This window comes from Cuculus canorus, chromosome 9 (genome assembly GCF_017976375.1).
Source record: "Cuculus canorus isolate bCucCan1 chromosome 9, bCucCan1.pri, whole genome shotgun sequence".
NCBI classification, from domain to species: domain Eukaryota; kingdom Metazoa; phylum Chordata; class Aves; order Cuculiformes; family Cuculidae; genus Cuculus; species Cuculus canorus.
In genome coordinates, this window is record NC_071409.1 from 25,699,124 (window position 1) to 25,724,596 (window position 25,473).

Genomic DNA, 25,473 nt, shown 5'->3' on the forward strand with positions numbered 1-25,473 from the left:
CCTAAGAACAATCCTGCAACAGGAGGAGGGCTGAAAACATCCAAGTCTGCAGGGCAGTAGAGCTCAAGTGTCCACTAAGTTTAGGAGCCAAATGAAGAAAGGGACAGCATTCAATAATAATGTAATCCAGGTATGTACCAGCAGAATACTTTCTTTTTTCTTTAGGAGTACAATAACCTATGCACGTAGGGCAATACATGAGGAAACCCTTACCGAAGTCACATTAATGCCCATGCCCAGTCCTGTCTGTACATTAAGGACACTGTCTCCAGAGCTCAGTATGCTACGCACATATGTGATGCAGCAGAGCAAGATACTCTGTGAAGAGCTCTGCACAATCAGGTTTTCAACAGTTTAGCTGCTGTGGCTGACAGCTCACAATTGCAGCCATTCATTAGCGTTCCTGGAATACAGCCTGCACAGTCCAAGCTGGTCAGCTATCTCTGGAAAATGATCTATACTCTGCTCCTTTTCCAGTGTGCCTAGTAATATTCTGCCCAAAAAGCCTGCCAAACATGTAGGAGGTTTGAACAAGCTTTCTCAGTTACGTTCTTTTAACAGAGGCAACATATTTCTTTCCCTCAAAGAGCCAAAATAAAGTTATTAAGCCAGCTGGAATATTATGCTTGTCAACTACAAATTTGTGTATACATGAGCATAAAAGTGAGCGGAGACACTGCCAAACACTGATCCCTAAATCCTCCCAGGTAAGCTGACTGCCCTCCAAAACAACCGATACCACTTCTGGCCTCCAGCAAATGAAGAGTCGGGGCAATTCTGAGATCCAGTTCTATTCATGTTCTTACAGTGTGTGTCAGATTCCACATTCTAAGTGGACTGCAACAGAATCACAGAATCACAAGGTTGGAAAGGACCCACTGGATCATCGAGTCCAACCATTCCTAACAATGCCTAAATCATGCCCCTCAGCACCTCATCCACCCATCCCTTAAACACCTCCAGGGAAGGTGACTCGACCCCCTCCCTGGGCAGCCTCTGCCAGTGCCCAATGACCCTTTCCATGAAAAATTTTTTCCTGATGTCTAGCCTGAACCTCCCCCGGCAGAGCCTGAGGCCATTCCCTCTTGTCCAGTCCCCTGTCACTTGGGAGAAGAGCCCAGCTCCCTCCTCTCCACAATCTCCTTTCAGGTAGCTGTAGAGAGCAATAAGGTCCCCTCTCAGCCCCCTCTTCTCCAGGCTAAACTCACATCTCTCTCAGTAAGGGGACTATTTCTTCCATCCTTGAACACCGTTACAGTTTATTCTGCTTGTAGCCATATATACAGAGGAAAAGAAAACTGTTAGGCTGTAGATCTCCTAACTTCCACAGAACACGTTTCTCTCTTCAAGAACATAGTGATTTAGACTCATCAACTGCAAAAGACAGCTTTGCTTTTTAAAGGAAGATTCTGTCATGCCAGAGTGGGGCTGTTTATTTTCGTTCTTCTGGACCACCCACTTACCCTCTCTTCCCCACCAGATAAGATTTCTCGATTATTTGATTCTTTGTTATTCATCAGATCAATGCAAGAAAGCACAGTCTCTCCCAGGCTGCTATAAAGGTGTCCTAGACTGTCAGAAAAGGAAACAGAAAGGGTTTGGGCAACGTCTTGCAAGAAAGCCAATTCTACAGCAACAGAGTTCTGTATTATCTATCTACATGTCACACTATATAACCTTACACCCTCACCTCTATCTCAGACATAGTTTGATTTAAAACAGCAGACCATAAGACAAGAATAACACAAAGAGCTTTTTGTAGAAAGATGAGAACCAAGCAGCTTTTTACATTAGACCTCCCTCTACCCCACTAACTGTATTCCTCAGGTTCTGTTCTCAAAGAAGTCTCATTTTAAACTGCTTTACCTTTAAAAAGTTCCTCTTCATGTTCAGAATGGTGAATGACCTACTAGATAAATCCAGGATATCGAGAGCTATACAGTGTTCCTTGGTGACTCACTATTTTAAATGATGACTCTAAGAGAATGAGCTACACAAGTTTCAAGCACGTACAAATACAACTAAATGTGTCAGAAGAAGTGCAGATAGCAGCTGACACAGTGACTTCCTGGGTACGTTACACATTCGTATTAAGATGAAAAACACTTCCCACAAATGTCTCTCTCGATCACAAAGCAAACTCTAAACAAGACCAAGCTCTATTTCCTCGAGCCTGCAGGCAGCCTCCAGCAGGGACTCACTATGTGTGAACTCCCTTTGCACCCTATTAGTTTTATCAGAGTGTCAACCCTCTGCCTATCAATGACACTTGAAGGTCTTAATTAACTATTTCACCACTGATTTCAGTAGATAAAGCAGCTGGGTGCAAGCCCACGGGAGCAGTGGCGTAATTTAAATGGTTGGTAAGAGGGGAAAAAAGCAGAAGGAAAAAGAGAACAGCAGACAAGCAGGAGACAGTTTTAGAATAAATCCTTCTCAGCGAGTAAAGCAAACAAAACCAAAGTGGTGAAACAACCTTAACAAGCTGCTAGGTTATTTTCTCCTTTCTGTCTGAAGTCAGGATACTGTTTGAGTGGAGCAAAGAATAGACTTCGATCTACCACCTCTGTATCTCCTGCTTTCTATGAAGTCCAGGCCTGCCTAAGGTCAGCTTTTCTTGCTTATTAGTACCACTAGAAAAGGAAGGTATTCCAAGACAGACAGGCTCATGCACAACATGGAGCTCCTTGCCTAGTGTACCACTCCAGGAAATGACAAGGTGTTATCAGCCGCTGCAGAAGTGAAGAACTGAGAAGTATGCATCTCTTTTCTGATAACCACAAGTTAGTTTCTCCCTGAACATCATAACGCAACATGTAAAAATGAACGCTGCATTTAGAGTCCAATCCCATTTCCTACTCACAGTTCCCACAGCCAAGCTTCTGAAAAAGTTCCTATAGAAGCAAAGATATGAAGCATCGCTGCAAGGCAGCTCCAGTTCAAAGACAGGAGCACGAAAATAGCTTTAAAAATCACTGTTCAGGGCAAGAGCACCAAGAACTGCCTCACCACTGTGCAATGCAGCCAGTGGCCTGCAGGTCTGAGTAAGTAGGCCAAGTTTTTCCTTATCACAATATAAAGCGATTCATTTATAACAGAGAATCACAATTGTTACTAAAATTTATATAAATAAAGTATCAGAAGCTGTACAAAATGAATGCAAAACACATTCCTTCCTTCCTGACTCCTTAATCATCAGGACGATAAAACACAAGACAAATAAATCGTCTTCTGATAACATACTCAGCTATGAAAAAAACCAACCAGCCTGAAATCTAACCTTATTTGCACAAAGAGGAGTTTGTCAGCTGAGTCAAATCCTCTTAAGGTAGGCACAGCTACTAGAAAATATTAACTGTTTCACTTTTTCTTGGAAGTCCTTCACCACTTTAATCAGGCAACTCTACAATAGGGCTTTTCCTCACACAAAGGCATCAGCAGAGTTACTGTTTCAAACTCAGCATCAGCCAAAGCTTCCCTGAGCATAGGGCCTGTGTTACTGCAGACTTAACTCTCAGAATTTACTTAAACTCTGATTTGTGTTTGAGGCACTCTCTTCACCCAATGCACCCTAAGCTGCATATGCCACTGCTTCCCTCAAAGGCACGCCGAGCAACACTGACCGACTTCAAGCCAGTAGTCTTCCAAGGCGAGGGAAGGCTTACAGGCTAACTCAGCACATCAGACCCGCTCACAGTAGTGTTAGTTCTGTTTTTCAAAATACAAATGCTTATAACCCAGAGACACTTTATTCCTCCAAACTGCAGTAATGCGAACAGCAAAGTAAGCAACATTAATTTAGTGCTTCAGTACTGCCTTCCCTAAAGCCTTCTGTCAAAGAAGTCAATTAAGAACACTTCAGCCATCACGCCACCCTTCAAAGTAGTCTGACAAAGCTAAGGGAACAAGAAGCACATACATGCTTCCTCTCTCCTTTCATGAGCCTGCTCATAAGCACCCACCTTTGTTACAACTACTGCTTCTAAATTCCTTTCCCATGAAGAAAACTCACTGTATAGCTTTACTTTCCATCCTGTCTATATCTTTGCTCAAGAAAGTGGTGTCCTTTCTATTCAATGCAGAAGACCATTACCTGTAGAGCTTTCGCTATGTCAGGGCATACAAATCCACATCTGCATTCAAGTACTTTCCTTGGTAACTGATACTATAAAGTGCAAATTCAACAGCAGGATAGAAGTCACGAACCTGCATTACAAGCCTTGAAGTTTTGCATGATACCCCACCTGATGGCCCTAAGATAGCCCAATGCTTCTATTTTTAACAGCACTGCAATACAGTGGTGTTGAGAAGCCCATTTTAACCCAGTTGTCATTCCAGCATTTTACAACATGTTCAGGGGAGAGAACAGTCTTCCTTGCATGCTTAACAATTAGGTGGAGAAGGCCAGTTTTCAGTCCTTGCTTTGGAAAAGGTCATATTATTTGTGTTCTAAGCAGCTTTCAGGCTCTGAAAGGTTTCTGCCCTGTTTTGAGAGACCAAGTACAGTTCACTCCTTTCCTGAACACTTTGCTATGCCTTATACTCTCTTCAAAAGAACCAGAAAGTAGCACAGGTAAACATCCGTGCAACCTTGTGAAAATACAAGCTTACAAAAACCACCTGATAATAACCTGGAAGTTGGTGGGAGGTTCCCCCCGCCTTAAGAAAAGGTATTTTTATGGCATTATAAAGTAATTCATACCTGTCTTCATCACCATCGACGGGAATAGATATGTCAAACACAGAGCTGGCAAGACTGTTCATAGGAGTACTTGCAGGTAACTGAAGAGGATTCGCTAGAGTGTCTGGAATGGGAGGCTTCACAAGAGGTTTACTTTCAGCTATAAGAGAAAGTGGTGGCTGAGGTAGGGGTTCCGATTTTCTTCTCGTATCATCAATCTGGCCTACTAAGGTCTGAGCTGGAGTCTGAAACTGTCCGAGGTTTGACTGTGGCAAATTTGCAGGTACATTAGAGGTGCCTTGCATTAACGAGTGTCCAACATGCTGTGGTTGGACAACGCCGGTACTTCTGCTGGCAGAAGTGTGGCTGGGCAGCTGGGATGGGGCCGGCGGAACAGGGACATTTGGCATAGTAACAGAAGTGGTGGTAGACACACTAGGCACACTTGTACCGGGCACAACCGCAGGCACGTTCTGAACTCCAGAGACCACAGCGTGGGGAGCACCAGGCATTCCGGACACTTGAGTGCTTCCACCCATTTGATGCTGAGTCACAGATTTCTGTTGCACAACCCCTGTATGTCCAATGCCTTGCTGCACCACACCCCCTGGTTGTGGAACAGCAGCCTGACTAGCTTGTGTCTGGCCACCCTGCATTATTCCTGATCCCTGTCCAACTGCTTCGCCAGGCTGTGCTGACACCCCCATCACTTGCGCTCCCACCGGTGAGGGATTTTGACCAGTCACCTGCCCCACAGGAAGGCTGGAAGCCACAGTACTTGGAACAGAGCCTGCAGTGGCCTGCTGAAGAGCTCCTTGAGACTGCATAATTGTCATGTGCTGCATGTATTCGGTCTGACCAGAAGGCTGCGTCGGCAGTAGATGCACTGGTGGAATCTGGGACTGAGAATAAGCAAACTGCTGTGGCTGAGTCACTGGTATGTTGGCCTGCTGCACCTGCTGCTGCGCCACAGGAACGCTGGGCTGCCCTACTGTCACACTCGGAGGTGCCATCCCCTTCCCGTTGGGTCCAGCCTGTGCAACTCCCTGCGTGTTTACCTGTGGCTGCGATTGCTGTGGCACCACCATTTGCTGATTTGCTACCGAAGCCCCAGAAAACATAGGTTGAGCAGTACTTTGAGGCACGGCCCCACCTATGGGTTGTTGTGGCTGCTGTTGTTGCCCAATGACAAAACTAGGTTGCTGTAGGGAGGACGGGTTCATTTTCTCTGTCTGGAGCAGCTGTGACACAGCAGTCAGGGAACTGTCAGCTATAGAATCAGGGCCATGGGTCGATGCGGGAACAGCCGAGACCACGATGGAACCTCCTGTGGCACCAAGGCCACTGTCCCTCTCTTGAGCAGCCTGCTCGAAGGTGCTGCTGTGTCGAATGCAATCTCCAGTTCTGCCCAGGACACCACCGCCATCCGAGTCCCGGTCATAATACTCCATACACGTCCATCGTCCTCGCCTGTAGGGCTCTCCTGTACCATGGTCCAGCTTGATCACCCTGAAGCGTGAGCTGCATGCAGCAGACACCGTCTGAGACATCGTCCCAGCAGCAGCAGATGCAGAAGGCCCTGTGGAGGGCAAGGCGGTTTGAGCACCACTGCCTCCTGCCACGGCAGGGCCAGGGGCAGCAGCTGGCAAGGGCACAGCAGAGCTCTTGGGCACAGCCCCCCCGTTAGGGGCCACAGCTGGGGAAGCTGCAGCCACCCCGCCAGCCGCCAGCTGCCCATCCAACAGGAGGTTGGGAGAGATGCTGCCAGGAGTTTCGGCCTCGCCCACGTTGTTGAGAGTCTCTTCGGAGGAGCTCCGCTCGCAGACATCCTCGGGGCCGTAGTCGGTGGCTCGGGAAACATCAAAGATTTCAGAGGACACGTCCTCGGTGCGGGACTCATCCGGGTCGTCCAGGCTCTCGGTGTCCTCGGTGATGCTGCTGGCCACCTGAGCCGTGGTCACGCTGGTGATCTGGAAGCAGCTCTTCTTCTTGGCCGGCATCTTGGACATCTTTCCCCCTCACGGGGAGGGGCTCCGCCAGCCGGGGCGAGGCAAGCGCGGGGCCGGGCTGTCACGGCGTGCCGGCCGGGCCCCCGGCGCTAACGCACATCCTCCGGCTGCTTCCTGCGGCGCTCCAGTCGGCGCGGGGGGCGGCGGGGCTCCTCCTCTTCCTCCCCGGCCGGAGCTCTCCTCCTCCTCCTCCTCTTCCTCCCCGCCGCAACCCCCTCTCCGAGCTCGGCGGGGCCGGCTGAGCTCCCCGCGGTTTCCTGCCGGCCTCGGCTCGGCACGGGCCCCGGGGCGGGCGCGGCGGAGGTAGAAACGGGCCCGCGGCGGCCGGGCGAGGCCCAGGCGGCCCCGTCTCTCCCACCGCCTCCCCCTCCCCGGCCCGGCCCCCTCCCACCGGCCCTGTCTCCGCGCTCTACCTGGACACCAGCGCCAGGCGCATCCTGCTCGCAACCAGCCCGCGGGTGAACCCCGCAGGCAATCCCCGCCCTCCCAGTAGGGCGGGAAGGAGAGGAAGAGGAGGAGGAGGCGGCCCGGGGGAGGCCCCGCTGCGCTTCGCCGGCCCCGGGAGCGCGGGCTCCGACTGCGGCTCCCGTCGCCCAAGATGGGGCTCAAGTTCTGCCGCGCTGCACCCTGGGAAGGGGCGCCGGCCACGCCCCCCTTTTTACGCACTGCGTGACAACGTCACGCCCAGCCGCCATGGGGCGGGGAAAGAAGGGCGGGGTACGGGGGGGTGTGGTTTAGAGCGGAGTGTGTGGTGGCTGGGTAGAATGTGCCAAGTTACTCCCCTGTCCCCCCCCGCCTCGCTACGGTTGGTTCCTCCCGGCCGCGCGCGGGACGGCGTTGAGTTCGAGGTGCGCGGGCGGCCCCGCATGAGAGCGGGTGCGGGCGGACCGTGCACCCCGAGACGGGACTGCCTCGTGTTTTAAGTGTTTCTCCCACCAGTTGCACCCACATCACACGAATTCCATTTAGAAACTCGCCCATCTGGTTGTTAAAGCAGTCCTGTTTGCATAGAATCACAGAATGGGTCGGAAGGCCATCCAGTCCCACCCCTGCCATGGACAGGGTCACCTCCCACTGGCTCAGGGGCTCCAAGCCCCATCCAACCTGGCCTGGAACCCCTCCAGGGATGGGGCAGCCACCACTTGCAGCCTGTGGCAATGCCTCTCCACCCTTATCATGAAGAATTTCTTCCTCATGTCTCATCTAAATCTTCCTCCTAATTTAAAACCATTGGCTCCTTGTCCTACCCCTGCAGTCCCTGATCCAGAGCCCCTCTCCAGCTTTCCTGGAGCCCCTTTCAGTGCTGGAAGCTGCTCTAAGGTCTCCTCAGAGCCTTCTCCAGGCTGAACAACCCCAGCTCTCTCAGCCTGTCGTCATAGCAGAGGTGCTCCAGCCCTCTGATGGAGTCTGTGCCCTCCTCTGGCCCCGTTCCAACAGCTCCATGTCCTTCTTATGTTGAGGATTCCAGAACTGGACACAATCCTCCAGATGAGGTCTCACAAGAGAGGAACAGCGGGGCAGACCCCCCCTCGCCCTGCTGGCCACGCTGCTTTGGATGCAGCCCAGGACATGGTTCGTTTCTGGGCTGTGAGCACACATTGCCGGCTCATGTCGAGCTTCTCATCAATCAGCACTACCAAGTCCTTCTCCACAGGGCTGGCATTTTCTCCCTTTTTATGGCCAATTTCTAGCCATAAAAGTCAATTTGTTGGGGTTGTTGGGTGTTTTTCCTCCACATACTGTTGGGTCATATCGATAGGGAGCCTATGAAGGGCAATGGATCTGGGGGTCTATCACACCTTCTCATTTCTTCTCAGAGAGGAGTGAATCCTTATGATCACCCACATCTTGGTTTCTTTGAGTGTTGCCATCATTTTCACTAGCCTGGTGAAGATGCTGTGCTATAATTCAGGGACATCTTGTTGTGTTGTTTGATCAAATGTAGAAGATAACCAGTAGGGTTTTCTCCACTAATCTCTGGTCAATGTCCCACAGTTTATGTCTTGCCAAGTACCAAAACCCAGCTTTTCTGGGCATTCTCCGAGGAGAGGACCGTCCCTTCATCTATTGCCATGTGCACTGAATGGTCTCTTTTGAGACCCCAGTCTCAGGTTATGCCCTATTTGTTCTGCTCTCGGTAAGCTTTCTGTTCTGTGGTACTTCATGAATTCTCCTTACGTGCATAACATCCTTGATTTCCTTGTCTGTGTGCATGTACTGTGCAAAGACTTGCTTTTTTTTTTTCACATCTTCTTCACTTTGTTTTCTGCTTACTTCTTTTTACACTAGTATGAACCTTATTTTTGATTCTGATTCTCTTTGCATTAACTCATCCCTTATCATTTCCTCTCCTCATATTCTCCAAAAACTGCCTTCTAGAGTCTCTTCATTCTGCGTATGTTAGGAGATGATGAACTGTCTATGAAGCATACTTTGTCCTCCTTAATGATTCTGAATTCCCACCTGAACTCCATTTGTATTATAATTGTCAGATTTTCTCCTGGTATACAGGAGTTTTTGTTCCTCATATGATTAAAGTTCTGTCAGGCAACACTTTCTGAGGCAGCTTCTACCAGGTACCCACCGGAAGACAAAGTATATTCTTTATCTTCTGTTTACCTCAAACCTTCCATTAGACCAGGAACTCCTTGTTCTGCAAGTCAGCTGTGTATAATTTGATAAAAGAATGGGACTCTGTATTTGAGCAGAGAGGGCAATGCTGCTTTGGCACGTTAAGTTTCATTTTAACAGGGAGCATGCGGATGTGTTGGGAGTTTTGAAAGTAATCACAACAACAGGGGATTAAAGAGAAAGTCTTATGGTCTTAAGTCAGATGTATAATAATGCAGTATTTCATACAGCACTGCTGCTTATACCAGATACCGGTGAGGTCAGCAGGATTTCTGGGCGGTTTTTGGGTTACTATGGAAGCTGTAGGGAGGTGAAGCAGCTGGAATTGTATGTGGCGTAAATCTTCTATAAATGAAGATGAGACCCTTTGGGGAATATTTCACAAGGGCAAGGAGTAGCTGCGGGAAACAGTGAAGACTTGAGGTGACTTTTGGATATGGATTTTTTTAAACTCTTCATTTTCAAATGGAAAACATTAGGGCATATTAATCCAATATATTCAGGAAAACATGTGATGAAACTGTTCTGGATAGGAATATATTTTGAAAGCCCTGTTCTCACACCAATAACTAATAGGCATGTCAGTGGAGAGATGCTGGAAGCCAGAACACCAGCGTGAGTCGATCCAACACTTTTCAGTCAGTAAGGCAGTCCGTGGAGGACTGTTTAACATGACCAAAGGTGGCACAATCTCCCTCAAACTGTAATATTTAACATTTTCTTTGCTTTAAAGTAGAACATTGGAAATATACAATGATATAAGGCAGTTGCAAAGATTTTTATTGATCGACTGTTGGATTTGCGTGTGAGATTTCCTCTCAGTAAAACGTGAAATCAGCAAAGTCTCCCTCGGGAAGTAACATTTTACAAACGTGAAAGGGGACTTTAGAAACAGAGGCAGAAGTTGTTCTACTCCTACAGGTGATCTTTCAAAATTATTATAAGAAGGAAATTGATACCTAATTAGTGGGCTGAGGTTCTTCCTCACTGTACAGGTACACAGACCATGACGGAGAGGGCAGTACATTTTCCACCACTGATCCGCTTCCTGTAGGCAGTTGCAGAGTAGGCTGCTAAGCTGCAAAAACAGATGCTTTTCCTGACAGTGCAGTAAATCAAAATGAAAAGTCATTTTCTTCTCACTTTTGTGCAACTACTGTATTACTTTAGTGTATGAAAATTTGCATTAATAGAGTGGTCTTCTAATTTAGATAGCTCTGAAATTTAAAATAGCAACCATGCTATTTTAGAATCCATTAATTTGTCACTGTTGTTCAGAATAAATTAACATTTGCAATTATAAAATTCTAAATCCCAGAGTGAAACAGTCATTTGCCGTTAACCCCTCCATTCATGAACTGTGTATATATGAATATTTTAGCATAACTTAAAATGTATGAGGAGCAGGCTATTTGGCTGACATTTAGCGTGGTGTAGTAAAGAAGGAAGCGAAATTAATTGAAGGTAAAATAGGGAAAGGGTGAAGCACAACAATGGACAAGATAAACCGATTCCCTAACAAATCAGAAAGGTTTCTGAAAAGTCAAGTATAAGAATTGCTACAGCTCATGCCCAGGTTAGCCAAGGTATACACAAATAATCCACACAATGCCCTTGGCAGCATTACACGGATCATATTTTCACAAGGCTGAATTAGCGCTCAACAATATTTTAGTATATTGGGCACAAACAAGCTGTTATTTTTATTCCGTATTAAGCATGTATGTGTTCCATTTTTGCCTTCAAGAAAAGCATCTGCCCCCTTTAGTTAAATTCCCACAACTCCTGTTTGAGTTTCTGTGAGTGTCAGCATGGGGCTGTCGTGATTTCTGGGTGTATGTACATGTGTTCCTGTTTTCTCGAGGTAGCAGACTCCTTTTCAGTGCTCCTGTGTCCCGGGACAGAGTTTTGTGTCATTCTTCCCTGCTTTCTGCATCCATGTTTCTCTCAGAGGATCCCTTGGCAGAGTTTCAGTAGTGAAGATCGCTGCTCACAGCTTTCCACACTTGTGGTTCTACTGTTTGAGGACCGCAGGTGAGTTTACATGTTTTGGCGTTTAAGGATTATGCATCAGTCAAGCAAAAGACACGTAGCTTTCACTGAACACCTCAGCCTCTAAGAAATGCTATCACAGATGACAAAGGGCCAAAAAAGAAGGTCCTTGGGAACGAGAATAAGCTGTAATGACTCAAACACTGACTGCATGCATGTATCCAGTGAAAATGGTACTAAAATACTGTTTGTTTTTATGATTTTAAATTGGCAAAAAAGTTGTTCTTCCCACTGATCCTAGTTTAAATCTGTCTGTTGCTCAGACAGGGAGAAAAGCTGTACATTAGAAACCCGAAGCGGTTGTGGAGTTTACCCAGGCACCCACATGCTCACATCTAGAGGTCGATGCTTGTCTGTGTAAATCTGTATATTCATAGGTGCTTATATAAACTTAGAATTTTGACAATTCCTCATGGTAACATTAAAAATGCAATGTTCTAAAAGAAAGCTGTAGGAGTTATCAAAGGGAGCTGGACTATTTATTGGTGTCAAGAGTTCATGGGTTCACATTTCTTAGCCTTTAATAACATTAGGTGATTATTGTTGAAGATTAAAAACTAGCCTGGGGAAGCAGTGTGATCTAACAGCTAGGGCATTTACCCCAGGTTCAGGATTGGAATTGTTTGTGTGTAAGTCAGTCAGAAGAATTCAGGGGATTAGTTTTTTAACTTCAGTCTTACAGCTAAGTTGGTATTTATCTGTAGTGTAGCCTTGCACAAGTTATTTTTCCTTCTTTGTACCTCTTCTTTTTCCTCTCCCATCCATCAACCTGCCTTGTCTGCAAATACAGAGAAGTCATCACGGCTCTGCCTGCCTCTTTTTTGTGTGTTGAGTACCAAGACCTAAATTTTGGTCAGACTATGTGATACTGCCTGAAAATGTTAACATACTGACATAATAATGGACAAGTGATAAACAGTTTATTTATAGAATCATAGAATAGTTTGGGTTGGAAGGGACCTTAAAGATCATCTAGTTCCAACCCCCCTCCCTCCTGATTACCAGGTTCTTTTCAAATTCCAACAGAGATTTTGGAGTTACTAAAATTTAAACTTTCTTGGATGTGAATCGAGGTTTACCAGTTTGGCACTTTAAGAACGCACTGCCTTTCGGATGACTCTTGCATTAGGATCCTGCATGAACATCTTAAACTTTAAAGTAAACAATAATATCAGAAATTCCTTTCCTTCCCTGTAAACTGTGGATTTTCCATTTTATTAAACTAGTGGTGCTAGGCAGCAAGCCACAAGTCTTCTTGTTTTTAAAACTGATCCAAGTTATCACAGATGATCTCAAACTGGACTGAGAAGCAAAGGTAATTTGCATTTTAAGTCCTTTTGAATTTCAAGCTAGGAGACATTGACTGCAAGGCCTGGAAGACAAATTCCAGGTTACAGACTGCTGGAGGGAAGAAGGGCATAGAAAAGGGCAAATGAGTTACTTGAATGTCTAAGTAGGATTTTTGCATTTGTAAAGGCCACTAACTACCAAGAGAACCAGCTAGTGGTAGCTGCAGTATTTCGCTTCAGGCTCTTCTTAAAGTCTCATGTGACAAAAAGCATGGAAATTTCCTCTTTCCTGACCCCAACAAAATTGCTTTTTTTGTCTTTGCAGTGTTCATTGTCTTCTATACGGAAAACAGTGGGCACTAAACATAACAACAACTAATGAAAAAATATAATACGACCAACAAGTGAGACCAAATGGAAACTGTAACACACAGGGAAACTCATTAAATTGCAAATAGAAACGAATAAAATTTATGAAGTCTCGTCAATTGTTGTTAGCCAAGTCCTGACCCATTTCAAATCAATAGCAAAACCCATTAAACATCAGTGGGAGCTGTGTTTTACTTAAGTGAGATATGTTAAAATCTGAGATGAATGTTTGCACAGATCAACAGACAGGTCTTTAGCTAACATGCTCTTCTTCATGGTGGGTACCTTTCCTTTTCCCATACCATCTTGTGTTGCACCTGACTGTGCTGTTTGGGAGCAGTCGGGGACAGGACTTTTCCTCTGTTCAGCATAACGTGTCAAAGACCATTGTGCATGCCTGAAAAAAGATGTAAATAATTTAGGGAGATGGCAGCATTCTAAGGAACAGTTGCCTGAAGAGTGTTGTCTCACTGGGGAGTCTGAGGTTGACTGTTGATAGACTGGGTATTTTCAATTACTTTTGGGCTGTATAAGCCCCTGGGTGGTTGTCATCCTTTCGATTTGGCTGTTCTAGTTCACATAGTTGTTCTCATCCTTGCTTTCTGCTGGATTTTGACCCATTTGTGGTTTAGAGGAGGAGAAAGGAGAAAGGTATAGGTCAAATCTTAGCTGCAAATCTGGTTTGGGATCACAGTACATTCTTTTTGCTGAAAGAAAAGTGTGTATTTTGAAGGCAAGTATATAAGGCAAGTACCATGTGTTTGCACTGGCGATGAATTATTGCTGCAGGAACAGCACTTTTAGGGAAGGCATCGATCAGACCTGGGTTTGGTCCACAGTTTAACAGCAAAGAAATGAATCCTGGCTTTAAGGATAAATAAGTCAAGTTGGTCTGTCTTTTCTTTCTCAGTTTGAATATGAAACAACTGTAGATATTTAGTGAAGGCAGTGGAATGCAATGAAATGTAAAGACACACAAGATTTCTTCAATTTGATGTATAAATAGATTACAGCATTTTCAGCATTCCAGTCTTATGATCAAGTTGAATCCAGATCGGGTTTCATTTAACCTCATTAAAAGACCCATGTGAATGGTTTCAGCTATCTTTCATGGAATTCAGCAGCATGCTGTCTCATATATGTGAAACTCGTATTGAGTAAAGACTAGTAGAGAGAGGCCACAGCTCTCTGGTAGACTTTGTTTGTCCTAAATCTGTCTCTTTGCATTGTAATGGAACATTTCATTCAGTCAGTGCTGGATTTCCTGCAACTGAAGTTGCTTGTTTTGCTGAATAATTCTTCTTTGAGCAGTAACTAATCACTTTACTTTGTGTGTAAACCATTGTTCAGGTGTTTTACCACCTATATAAATTATCTCTTAGTGTTAAAGCATGAACAATGGCAGGCCATTTTTTTTTTTCATTAACATTGGATGTTGTCTAAGGAAAAATGGAACGTACACCAATTTTGGCTAGCTAGTTGGATACTTTAAATAAGCTGTAGCATGACTTGATCTGCTGTTAGAGATCAGTTTGCAGTTCTGAGTTCTTAAAGTGTAGGTCCTTACATAATGTTTGCAGTGTAAGAGGAAGAGGAAATGTGAAGTAGGAAGATCGTCTATTTTTAAGATGAGAGAGCAGTTTCAGAGCAGACATTAAACTTGGGGGGTGCTGGTTGGGGGTGCTGGTTGATGAGAAGCTCGACATGAGCCAGCAACGTGCACTTGCAGCTCAGAAGGCCAAATGTGTCCTGGGCTGCACCAGAAGAAGCTTGGCCAGAAGGGTGGGGGATGGGATTCATCTCTCTACTCCTCTTGGGAGACCTCATCTGGAGTATTGTGTCCAGTCCTCAACATAAGAAGGATGTGGAGCTGCTGGAACGGGTCCAGAGGAGGCTACAAGGATTATCCGAGGGCTGGAGCACCTCCCATACGAGGACAGGCTGAGAGAGTTGGGGTTGTTCAGCCTGGAGAAGAGAAGGCTCCCAAGAGAACTTAGAGTGACCTTCCAGTACCCGAAGGGGCTACAAGAAAGCTGGGGAGGGGCTGTTTACAAAAGCTTGTAGTGATAGGACGAGGGGTAATGGGGATAAACTGGAGAGGGGCAGATTTAGATTAGACATAAGGAGGGATTTCTTCACTGTGAGAGTGGTGAGGCACTGGAACAGGTTGCTCAGGGAAGTTGTGGCTGCCCCATGGGGCAAGGTCTCTTCCAACCCAAACTATTCTATGATCCTATGATTTAGGTGGCCTTCTTAAATAGACTTTCCAGGGAGGTCCAACTGTTCGGCGTGGGGTGGTCTGTGCTCTCTAACTACCTGAGACAACAGTCGTTTGTTCTACTGTGAGAGATACCCAGGTTCAAAGGTGAACCTGTGCCTATGCCCCTCGCGCTTCGCTTCAACACACGCAATGCCTTTTCTTCCCCTTTTTACTTTTGAGCCTGCATTCAAGAACAAAGATTAGAGCTGGATAAATAAAGGTGTGGGGGAACTTCTACGTATTTAGGTTCTGAGTAATTTTTGACAGATCTATTACTACCCTATCATGTGGGATACTGATTAGCCAAAACTGGTTCCCTGGCCTTTTATTTTTTTTGCATAAACATGCTCCATAAAACTTGCATTCTGCAATAACTGCCACTTCTCTACAAAAGCAGAAATATAGGTTTTGCACTGGGTGGATGGATTCTCTGGCTCCAGGTAGGAGCTGTATACAAAACATAAAGCCTCTGTAATACTTTTTGTGGCTGCTTTTCTCATCAGACAGTACAGGGACCATGAAAGCTCGTGACTTTGCACCTACTCCAACACTCCTGCTGTCAGTCACTAAAATGATGTATCGAATAGAAACCTAAATTCTGTTTACATAAGTCAGTTTTTCTGCTGTTAATTTCCCTTTAAAAATTACTTAAGTAGTTCCACTGAAATCCACTGCAGTAAAATTGTCAGGGAAAGAGAGGGATTGCTCTGCAAAAATAAAAGTGTTAGGAGTAGGCAAGCAATACTTGTTCATGATTTTATACTGTGTTTTATACTGTCATTATTATTATTTTATAACGGTACACTTCCATTATAATCGTGATTGAACAGGCATAATTTGTTGTACTTCATCATTAATGCTGAAGAACTGATCTCAGAATACATGTGCAAATTCAAAACACTTTCAGAATTCTGTCCTGCGAGCCAGAGAAAAGCGAGAAAACATCGTATTTGGCAAAGTGAATATTCTGAAGTTTGTTGGAGTAAACTGATGGAGGTGGTACAAACTTACTTCTGAGTCAAATGAAAAATATCTTAACACTTAAAAAAATAATCCCTACTAGGATTTCTATAATAATCATCTATTTTATGGCAAGCCTTAAAAAATGTTAGGAGTTTGATCCGAGGATTGTCCTGAAGGTTTTAAATACTGTAGAAACTCATTAGTAATACATTGCAAAAGCAGTGGTACACTAAGCATTTTCATTTCAGAGGAGGATTTTTTTCTCACTTGCACTATAAATAAGTCATTCCATATAGATAAGAATTAGAATCATAGAATCATAGAATAGTTTGGGTTGGAAGGGACCTTAAAGATCATCCAGTTCCAACCTCCTGCTATGGGCAGGGACACCTCCCGCTGGATCAGGGGCTCCAAGAAGAGGAGCTGTGGTCTCTGTGAGGAGTAGTCAGGACATAGTGACTCCCAGAGCACCCATCAGCATTCACCGCAGTCACGTACAGTAGATGTAAAACAGATTGATATATAAAGTGCTGCTCGGCAAAATGGTGACTGGGTTCCTTTGTAGCTGGTGTCAGCTGAACAGGAGCATGGAGCCCGTTTTACACTGGCTTTTGTGATCGTTAACAAGTCTGTGATGCAAGAGAATGGAGAAAATATTTGTCAGCAAAAAATGCTTGTTCCCCACTCATGAGACTATTCCCAAAAATAAAACCATGGATTCGCCTTCTGAGCTTGTTGATGTCAGACCGCACTGTTCTACTGCAAAAAGGCAGACATTTACTTTTCATTTACTCTAACAAGCAACTGTTGTTCCTCCTTCTGCTTAACAAGGTTTTATTTAATCATGCAGACGGTCTCAGGTACAGCTCTTAGTTCTATATCCTATTTATATCAATGGAATGTACCTTACATTAAGGGTTGCAAAAAGTAAATAGCAATGTGCTGAGAACATGGAAAACAAAATATGGTTTCTGGCTTGCCAAATCTTCATCACTGAGCATATTCTTCCTTAGTGGTTGCCTTGCTGGAGTAAACAAAGTTAAGGGCTGGGCCATTTTATTAGTAACAATTCTGTATTGATAAGAAAATGTATTGCTGTTCTTCCTCCTCTAAAGAGGAAGCTGTTGTTTTGCTGTGGCACGACACAGAAAGCCATAAAGAAAGAAAGATTTTAGTGAGGAAAACCAAGTATATTTCTTGATGCTACATAAAAAGTAGTTCTGTGACATCAAAAAGTGAAATTATTATATGGTTGCTTAGTTAGTGATAGAATTGGAAGCTATGCCATGACTTCCTTCTTTGTGGATAAGTTTACTGAACAGTGCAGATGTCGTGTAGAATAGAGTCCTGAAGCTGTATTGCTCTCACCCAAAATTGTACAGAGTTGGGGAACTGAAATTAAAACTAGCAGGCATAAACAAAATGCACAAGTCCAGCTCGAAATCCCTGCTTTAGAAGAGTTCCCATTGAAATCCAGTTGAAATCCAGTTTGGAACTAGGTGTCAGCAAGCACTTAGCAAGTTCTAGCAGTGTCTGTTACCATGAAGAAGCAGTTTCTAAATGCCTTGCACTATGATGCATAGGTTCATGTTCCTCTCTTTCATTAAAATGCCAGTCAAGTGCAGGCACGGCTGATGATTTCACTCCAACTGGAATTGCTGACAAAGCCTGTGGAATTCTCAAGTTTTTAGTTGGATCTGAAATTGAGGTGAATGCGCAACCAGAGCGGTCTCGTAGAACATAAGTAATAACAGCTGCTGGAACCGCAGCGAGGACAATGGATTCTTCTTGCCTTTCCCATACTACGGCACTGTGCTATGGTTTGGTTTTGGCAGGAGGTGATGCAGAGATTAAATGTCGCTCTGAATATTGCCTGAAATTGTGGGCATCACGTTGCTATGTCTGGTTCTTTTAATAGTCTCCCAAATACGAGAAAAAGCATCAGATGCATTTGTGTTAAAACCAAACATGGCTGGGAAAAATAGTAGAAAACATAGAGGCCAATCCCTTCCTAATTGAAGTGAACTGCAGGATTTCCTTTTACTTTGAAACTGTGGTCGCAACTGTATAAAGTTAATGCACATTCATTTGAGAAGGGGCCACCTTAATAAAATGAGAGATTTGGCAATTATTATGTGACTTATTTTCCAGTTTCTCCAAGGAGATTTGCTCTGTGAAAATATATGGACCGCTTGTCTCTGAGTTAGTAAATCTCACACTTGTCTTTTCACCTCTGTTTTTTTCACCTTTTCTCCCTTCCCATTTAAAGACAACATTTTCATCTCACATAAGCGTGGTTCAGTTGAGAATGGTTCAAAGATGATTTTGCTGTTATGCTGCCACTTGAATAACCCTGTTCTAGGTCAGCACAAATTTGATCTGTATTTTTTTGTTTATTTTATCTTTCATTTTCTATATAATGGGAAAAAAATCATTTGCCCTACTGACAGGGCAAGATAGACTTTGGTTATTGAATACTATGCGTGGACAATAGTGTGTTTGTACTGTCTGATACCCACACTCTCCACATAACTCACTTCAACAGCACGTAGTAATGTACATTATGACTAATACAGCTCATGCTCAGGTCTCTCCCGTATAGAAGGGTTTGGCTTTTTTTCAGTGTTAAGTCATACAAAGATTTTGGAGTCATACAAAGAGAAGATCAGCTGAAGGAAAAGGCTTTTTCCTGTGTTTTCTGTCTTTCAGCATTAGCACCTTTAGGTTTGCAATATGACGACAGGATAAAAGCCATTCAGTTTCTCACTTTTTTTCCCCTCTGAGGCCCTCAGCAGGATATGTATCTCACTATGAACTGGGCACTGTCTAGATCAAAGATTCCCTGGGTTTTTAACTTTTAGGACATTTCTCCATCTCACTATCTCGGAGCTGATTTTTTTCCTTCTCATCTGGTGCCAATAACGAAGGGCAGAGATGATAAGTGGAGTCAATATTGTTCTCTGTTACAGAATGGCCGGTTGCACAATGCTGTGCAGCGGATCAGACCAGATTCTGAAAGCAGGTCTGCAATGGTCCTCCAGATCTCAAACATCTTGATGGGAAGGTTTGCCTGCAAATTGCATGACCTTTACCCCGTTGTCCTTGCTGTTGAGAGATGCTGACTGAACGCTGGTATGTGTAAACCAGTGCCACACAGGACATGAACTGTAAATGGAAATTTTCTGAAGGAAAGGAAGTAGACTATGGGAAAACATTATGTCAGAGCGTGGGTGGCCCTTGTGCTGGCTCAGCATGGGGGCTCGCCTTGCCAGCAATGACAGGGAGGTGGTGGGCACGCTCCCGCTCTTTTCTACCATGGCTGAGGATCGCTCTGCAAGCAGCTCCCAACAGTGAAAGACACACAGGGCATAATTCTTTGTCTGATGGCTGTATTGTGCTTCAGTGAATCAGAGTTTCTTCCCAGAGGTGACTCTGTCCAGTCATAGTCTGCTCCAGTTGAAAGATTATCGCATCACCAAAGTCTTCATGAGAACCCGTAGTTCAAACCAAACTGAGGAGACAACGATGATGGTGGAAGTATGATGCTGAAATGCAGTGGAACTGTGTTTTTGTTCTATGTAGACCAATATCATGGTTAACCTGTGTAAATATTTCCATATTTACTCATGCGGTAAAAGACTTTATAATGGTAAGTAAATATATAGCACAATAGATTTAGCGTATGGGAAAGTTCGTGGTGAGCTGTATAAGAATGTGAAGGTTAAGCGATATCGGTGTACTCACAAGTGGCAGAAAGGAGGTTCAGGGTTTTTCTGAAGTTAAAATGTGCATGCAGGAATGCTGTTCAGATTAGCATGACAGTATATGCATAATAATTTATTTGGAATGACTCTCTTAAAAAATGCTGACATACTCACATTTCTTAGACTATCGCTGTGGGTTGTATCCTGCACGTCGCACTAGGCTGTTCCGCCTCTGTATTTTTGCAGATGCATTGACACCACATAGGATATGGGGAGAAAAGTGATTTTTGAGAGTGAAATTACTAAAATATTTTTGAACCCATCCTTCTTTGTGTGTTCTTAGACAAGAAGGAAAATAAGGCTCTGCTTATAACAGAGGTGACGCGGAGCAGAAACTTGGAAAGCTGGAGATGAAGTTGTGCAAGAGGAAGGGAGATGCTTTCTGTTCCCTCCCACATTTTTTGGTTATATCTTTCCTTACCTCATTTACTTTCTCATTTCTGCCTCCCCCTTCACATGAGTGGCAGCAGGAGGACATCTGCTAGGTTCCTGGTGTAGGATTCTCCATGGGTGGTCAGTGCTGCTGGCTTCCGTGGAGCTGCAGTGGCTTCCAGAGCTGGCGGTCTCACGGTTGGTCATCAAACTTCTCAAGCACAGCACTTTGAGGACTGCAAGCCAAAGTCTTCTGCCCTCCTGGCAGATGGCTAGAAAATTTACATAAGATCATGCATTTAGGTCACGTCAGCATAACTAAAACTGTAGTTAGCACTGGGATTTTGCTTTGGCCAGTATTTACAAAGACAAGCTGTAGGACGTGAAAAAAAGCCAGTAACAGGGACTTGCGTTATGTACCGAGAAAGCCCAAGTGACAAGTTCATATGACTTTACCCACTAGAATGTGTAACTCGTATTGCTTCCTTCCATGACTCACATACGGTTGCACATAGATAGGAACCTTGTAACCCTGTTTTTGCTTTGTAAATCATTAGGCTTAATGCCTTTCAGCCTCATCTTGCTGAAATATGAAAATGAAAGGCCACACCCTCACAGTCCCTGCTGACCCTCATTCCAGCCTGGAGGAGCTCCTCTTGCAGTAGTTACTGGCACGAGCCCACTCAGCTGTGAAAGAAAAAAGCTTGATGACAGAGCACTGAGAGTAGGATCCTGACTGCAAGATGAACCTTCTTCCTTCGGTTTGAAGTTATATTTGTAGGGAATGACATGGTAAATCAATCCATTTGGGGATCTGCAAATAGAGAGTAGAAAAAGCTGGGTAATGAAGCACAGTAACATTCTGTTCTGTGAGGAATCTATCTGGGCGGTACACTAATAGGAATACAAAAAATAAGTGTTGGTGTTTAAAGTGGTCGGAATCTGCTCTCACATCTCAGGGGGTGCAGGAGGCAGAGATGAGCGTTCCACAGTTTTTCCCAAACAACACATAACCTAAATTACAAGCTCACATCCCAGCTCGGATAATAAGCAAACTTGAAAGCACTTGTCCTGCATCTCCTCCATGCTACGTAGAAGAAAAGGCATCAGAATATCTGGGAAGGCATGGAAGTGAAAGATGTGTTACAGTTTTATGAGCTTATTTTCACAGGTTGTAAAACAAGCAGAACAGAGTAATTCAGCAACTTTTTTCATCATAAATTTTATGAGTATTAGGAGAGGTTTTTTTTAAAAAAAATTCCCAGCAGTGCATTGTGTGGGTGCTGAGAAGAAAATAACAGACAATGAAATTGGATGTCGAGTGTGCTTCCAAACTTGCTAAACATAATGCAAGATGAACCTTGTTCTTAATCGTGCTGGTATCTATCTGCAACAACTGCTCTGTCAAGCGGAAGTAACACAGAAATTGTGTAAACTCCGACTCTGTGAAAACTGACTTGTGGTACACAAAGGATCTGAGAAGTACCAGGTGGATATCCATCAAAATACTTGGATTTGCCTATCGGTTGCTTCTGTTTCCTACACTTACTTTTTCCAGCACACTTTTTTTTTAACCCTATGCCAACTCCCTGTCAAAGATTTGATTCCTCACCCCCAAAAAGGCCCTAGAAGGAAATGTCATAAAAATATTATGGCTGTGTAGTCTTATTTTATTCTCTTCAGTGGCTTTCTGAAGCTTACAAGGACTACCAGACCCCAGACTTCTGTACCTAGAGAAAATCGCCTCTGAGTAACTGTGACCCTCTTCTTGAATCTGAATGAGCTTTTGAAGAGTCTGAATTTCAGTCCCCGAAAAGGCGTGACAGTCTAAGCTAAATGATGATAGTCTTTACTCAAGCAAAGCCAACTTTGAAACAAGGCATGGTCTTTGTGCTGGGAGGATTCCCATTGGAACAAGCCACAGTCTGAACCGTGATCACTGGAAAAACTGTGCAGAGCTGCCACTCAGAAATACTGATGCCAGAGGAGAGGCAGTCAGTTGAGAGAAGTGATTGTCCCTCTCTGCTCAGGTCACCTTTTGGCCTCACCCAGTAGAGAGAAGACACCAATAAATGGCAGCGAGTTCAGCAGAAAGCCACCAAGGTGGTCACGGGGCTGGACCACTCACACCGTGGCGAGAGGCTGAGGGACCAGGGCGTGCTGAGCCCTCCTTCCTGGAGAAGAGAAAGTTTCAATCAGACCTAACAGCAGCCCTCCAGTACAGACAGGGTTATCGAGAAGATGGCACCAGGTTCTTCAGTGCTGCATGGTAGGAAGGTGGGAGGCAACACGCATTGGCTGAAACAACAGAGATTCAGACTGGGTATAAGGAGAAACTTCCAGCGTGAGGACAGTCCAGCAGTGGGGCCAGTGACCCATTTTCAGTCATCACCCTCCAGGTTTTCAAGATCAGAGTGGATGAAGCCCCTGGTGCCCCCTTTTGACCCCATAGCTGGCCCTACCTTGAGTAGCAGGTTGGACTAGAGACTTCCCAAAGTTCCTTCCAACCTGAGTTATCCTATGATCCTAGAACAGAGATCTCTCTCTCTCGGGGAAAGTTTGTGCTATGTTCTCCTCACTCCTGTCAGCAGACAGCTATAGCCTTTTCTCAGCACATCTCGACCAAGGACCTTACTTTGTCCCACTGCAGGCAGCCTATTTTTTTCCACACCCTGTGTCTCTAGGTACAAATCAGAAAAATAATGCCAGGTGTCCCTGACTCTGGTGGCTGTGGTGGTTGCAAGAGCAACAGTGGTAGTAAAGTCACACAGAGCAAACTGGAGCCTCTGGCTCCTCACAGATCCATGAACCAGAGAAATGCTTTGCATCACGGCTGTGTTGGCTACACACGAAGTTCCTGTGAGGGTCAAGAATGTCAGTGCAGGCCTTAATGCTTGGTTGGACTCATGGTTCTTCAGGAAGACAGGGTGGTAGACCTGTGAGAGGAACTATATGGTGAAAGGGTGGGCTTTTTTCTGCAGCTACTGGAGTTCTCTTAACAGTGATTACAGGGTTGCTTTAAATAACCTGTGAAAAGTGAAGATTTCATGCCTAGTACTTCGATGCCCTGGTCTGTTGAAACATGGTGAATGGGAATGAGAAATGGTTTTAACATTCTTGTGTGGTGGATCACAAATGACACCAGGAATAAGGAAATGTGTTCTAGTCCTTGTATGGGCACTAATTCATTTGATGATAGCAAGCGAATTTCTTCATCTCATTACATCGCATTTACTCCATTTTCGAAATAAGGTTGATGAATATCCAGCGTTGTTAATCGTCTTGAGATCTGCAGTTATAAAATAACAACAGCAGATCCAGGATGACAAATAATTTGCATGCAGTTTCGTGATTCTGGCCTGTGGCAAAAGCTGTGTGTTGCCATGATCAGTTATTCAATAGCCCGTAGCAGTTGCTAAGTAAGCACTGCAGATTATGAAATAACTAATACTCAGAATTAAAAACCGTAGAAAGATTTATCAAGCTCACCGCAAGACCTCTCTGAAGATTTCCTCAATTTCTTGTTTGGAGAACGTTTTAAAGGCGTCACCGTCATCATGATTTTTATTTCGCTGATTCCAAGAGCCCTATTCAAGTTTTATGCATTGAAAAGAATAACTGCGTTATCCAAGAGGGTCTTCTGAGATTGGCTTCTTCATTTGTTTGTTACTCAATACATATGGTCATTTTGTGGGTGTGAGGGTCTGGCCGTAAACACAAGAAAGTGATTATCATGTATTCATCACCGTCTTATCTAGGTGCTATCTGGCTTAGCTTTTCACTGGTACTTACAAAACATGATTCCATAAAAGCTTTTTCTCATGACATAAGAATGTTCATGAATAAGGCTTATTCATGGGAGCAAGATTTACAGGGCTGGGCCCAGAGGTAGCAAGGGTATGAAGGTTATGTTGCTTTTGAAAATAAGAAGGAGGAAATTATCTCTGAGCATGGAAAACTGGTTCTGAACATAAAATCAGTGGCAGTCTCAATGAAAGCAATCCTTCTGCAATGAAACATGACCCAGATAGGTAACAGGCACGTTTGCCACTCGCCAGCATTAACTTTGACTCTCACCTGTGGCGAGAGAGAGAATTAAGGAGAATCCAATGATCTTGTATTAAATTGGAAGAGACTAGATGCGTTCCTGTTTCTAGGACCATCCAGGACTTTAAGACATTGTCCAGTGGCTTTGCATTCCAGTAAAGGAGACAACTTAATCCTGGCAGGACCAGTGTTACGGCTCCTCTTGTCTGTAGCCTACTCTTGCCTCTGGCAGCAGAAAAACTTCTCCGTTCTCTGTTAGAGCGCAGCTGTCCATACAGAACACAGAGCAGAGCTATTGCCCATACTGAGCAATTCCCATCCTTCATTTAAACCTCCAAATAACAGGTTTCTTTCCTTAACCAAGGACATGCCTTTATAAACATACCTTTGTTTTGCATATTTACGTATGCCTCTAAAATTGTCTATTTTTTTCTAAGAAATACATAAAGCCCATCAGAAATTATATTCATTTTAGGAACACACACTTATACCTTGGACCAGAACAAGAGCTTGAGTCTTAGGGGTAGATAGAGTAGCTTTCATCAAAACCTTAATTTTGTTTTTGATTCCATCAGTGAATTTACTGTACTGGTTTCAAAGTCACAGGGTATCTTAGCTGGATGGCTAAAATTTCTTTAGAAATTGGATTGTGTATTTATAAGAATCAGAATGGCTTGGGTTGGAAGGGACCTTAAAGCTCATCCAGTTCTACCCCCTGCCATGGGCAGGGACACCTCCCACTGAACCAGGCTGCTCAAGACCCATCCAACCTGGCCTTGAACACCTCCAGGGGATGGGGCAGCCAGGACTTCTCTGGACAACCTGAGTCAGGGCTTCCCTACCCTCATTGTAAAGAATTTCTTCCTAATGTCTCATCTAAATCTCCCCCCTTCCAATTTAAAGCCATCCCTCCTCATCCTGTCCCTCCAGGCCCTTTTGGTAAGCTCCTTCCCAGCTCTCCTGGAGCCCCCTTTAGTACTGGAAACTGCTCTAAGGTCTCCTTGGAGCCTTCTCTTCTCCAGGCTGAACAACCCCA

General features: G+C 44.5%; 1 protein-coding gene and 1 long non-coding RNA gene across 8 annotated transcripts in view; both read right to left on the minus strand.

Annotated features, from left to right (window-relative positions):
- Window positions 1-7,289, minus strand: part of TSC22D2 (TSC22 domain family member 2) — a 29,080-nt gene extending 21,791 nt beyond the window's left edge. For 3 of the 7 annotated variants that reach the window (XR_008451157.1, XR_008451156.1, XM_054073869.1), the window contains exon 1: window positions 4,703-7,288. Coding sequence is in view for 5 of the 7 variants with exons in the window: in XM_054073869.1 (XP_053929844.1) it covers window positions 4,703-6,690 (1,988 nt within the window). In the remaining 2 variants the exon portion in view is untranslated. Of the gene's footprint in view, window positions 1-4,702 lie in introns of all 7 variants that reach the window. The other 4 variants (XM_009567693.2, XM_054073867.1, XM_054073870.1 and 1 more) reach the window with 4 other exon arrangements.
- Window positions 7,290-17,201: 9,912 nt separating this feature from the next.
- LOC128852992 (uncharacterized) lies at window positions 17,202-20,659 on the minus strand. Its single transcript, XR_008451160.1, has 3 exons — window positions 20,440-20,659; window positions 20,133-20,190; window positions 17,202-19,854 (listed from the first exon to the last, which is right to left on the minus strand). It is a non-coding gene; the product is annotated as an uncharacterized LOC128852992 (long non-coding RNA).
- Between the last annotated feature and the right edge of the window lie 4,814 nt (window positions 20,660-25,473).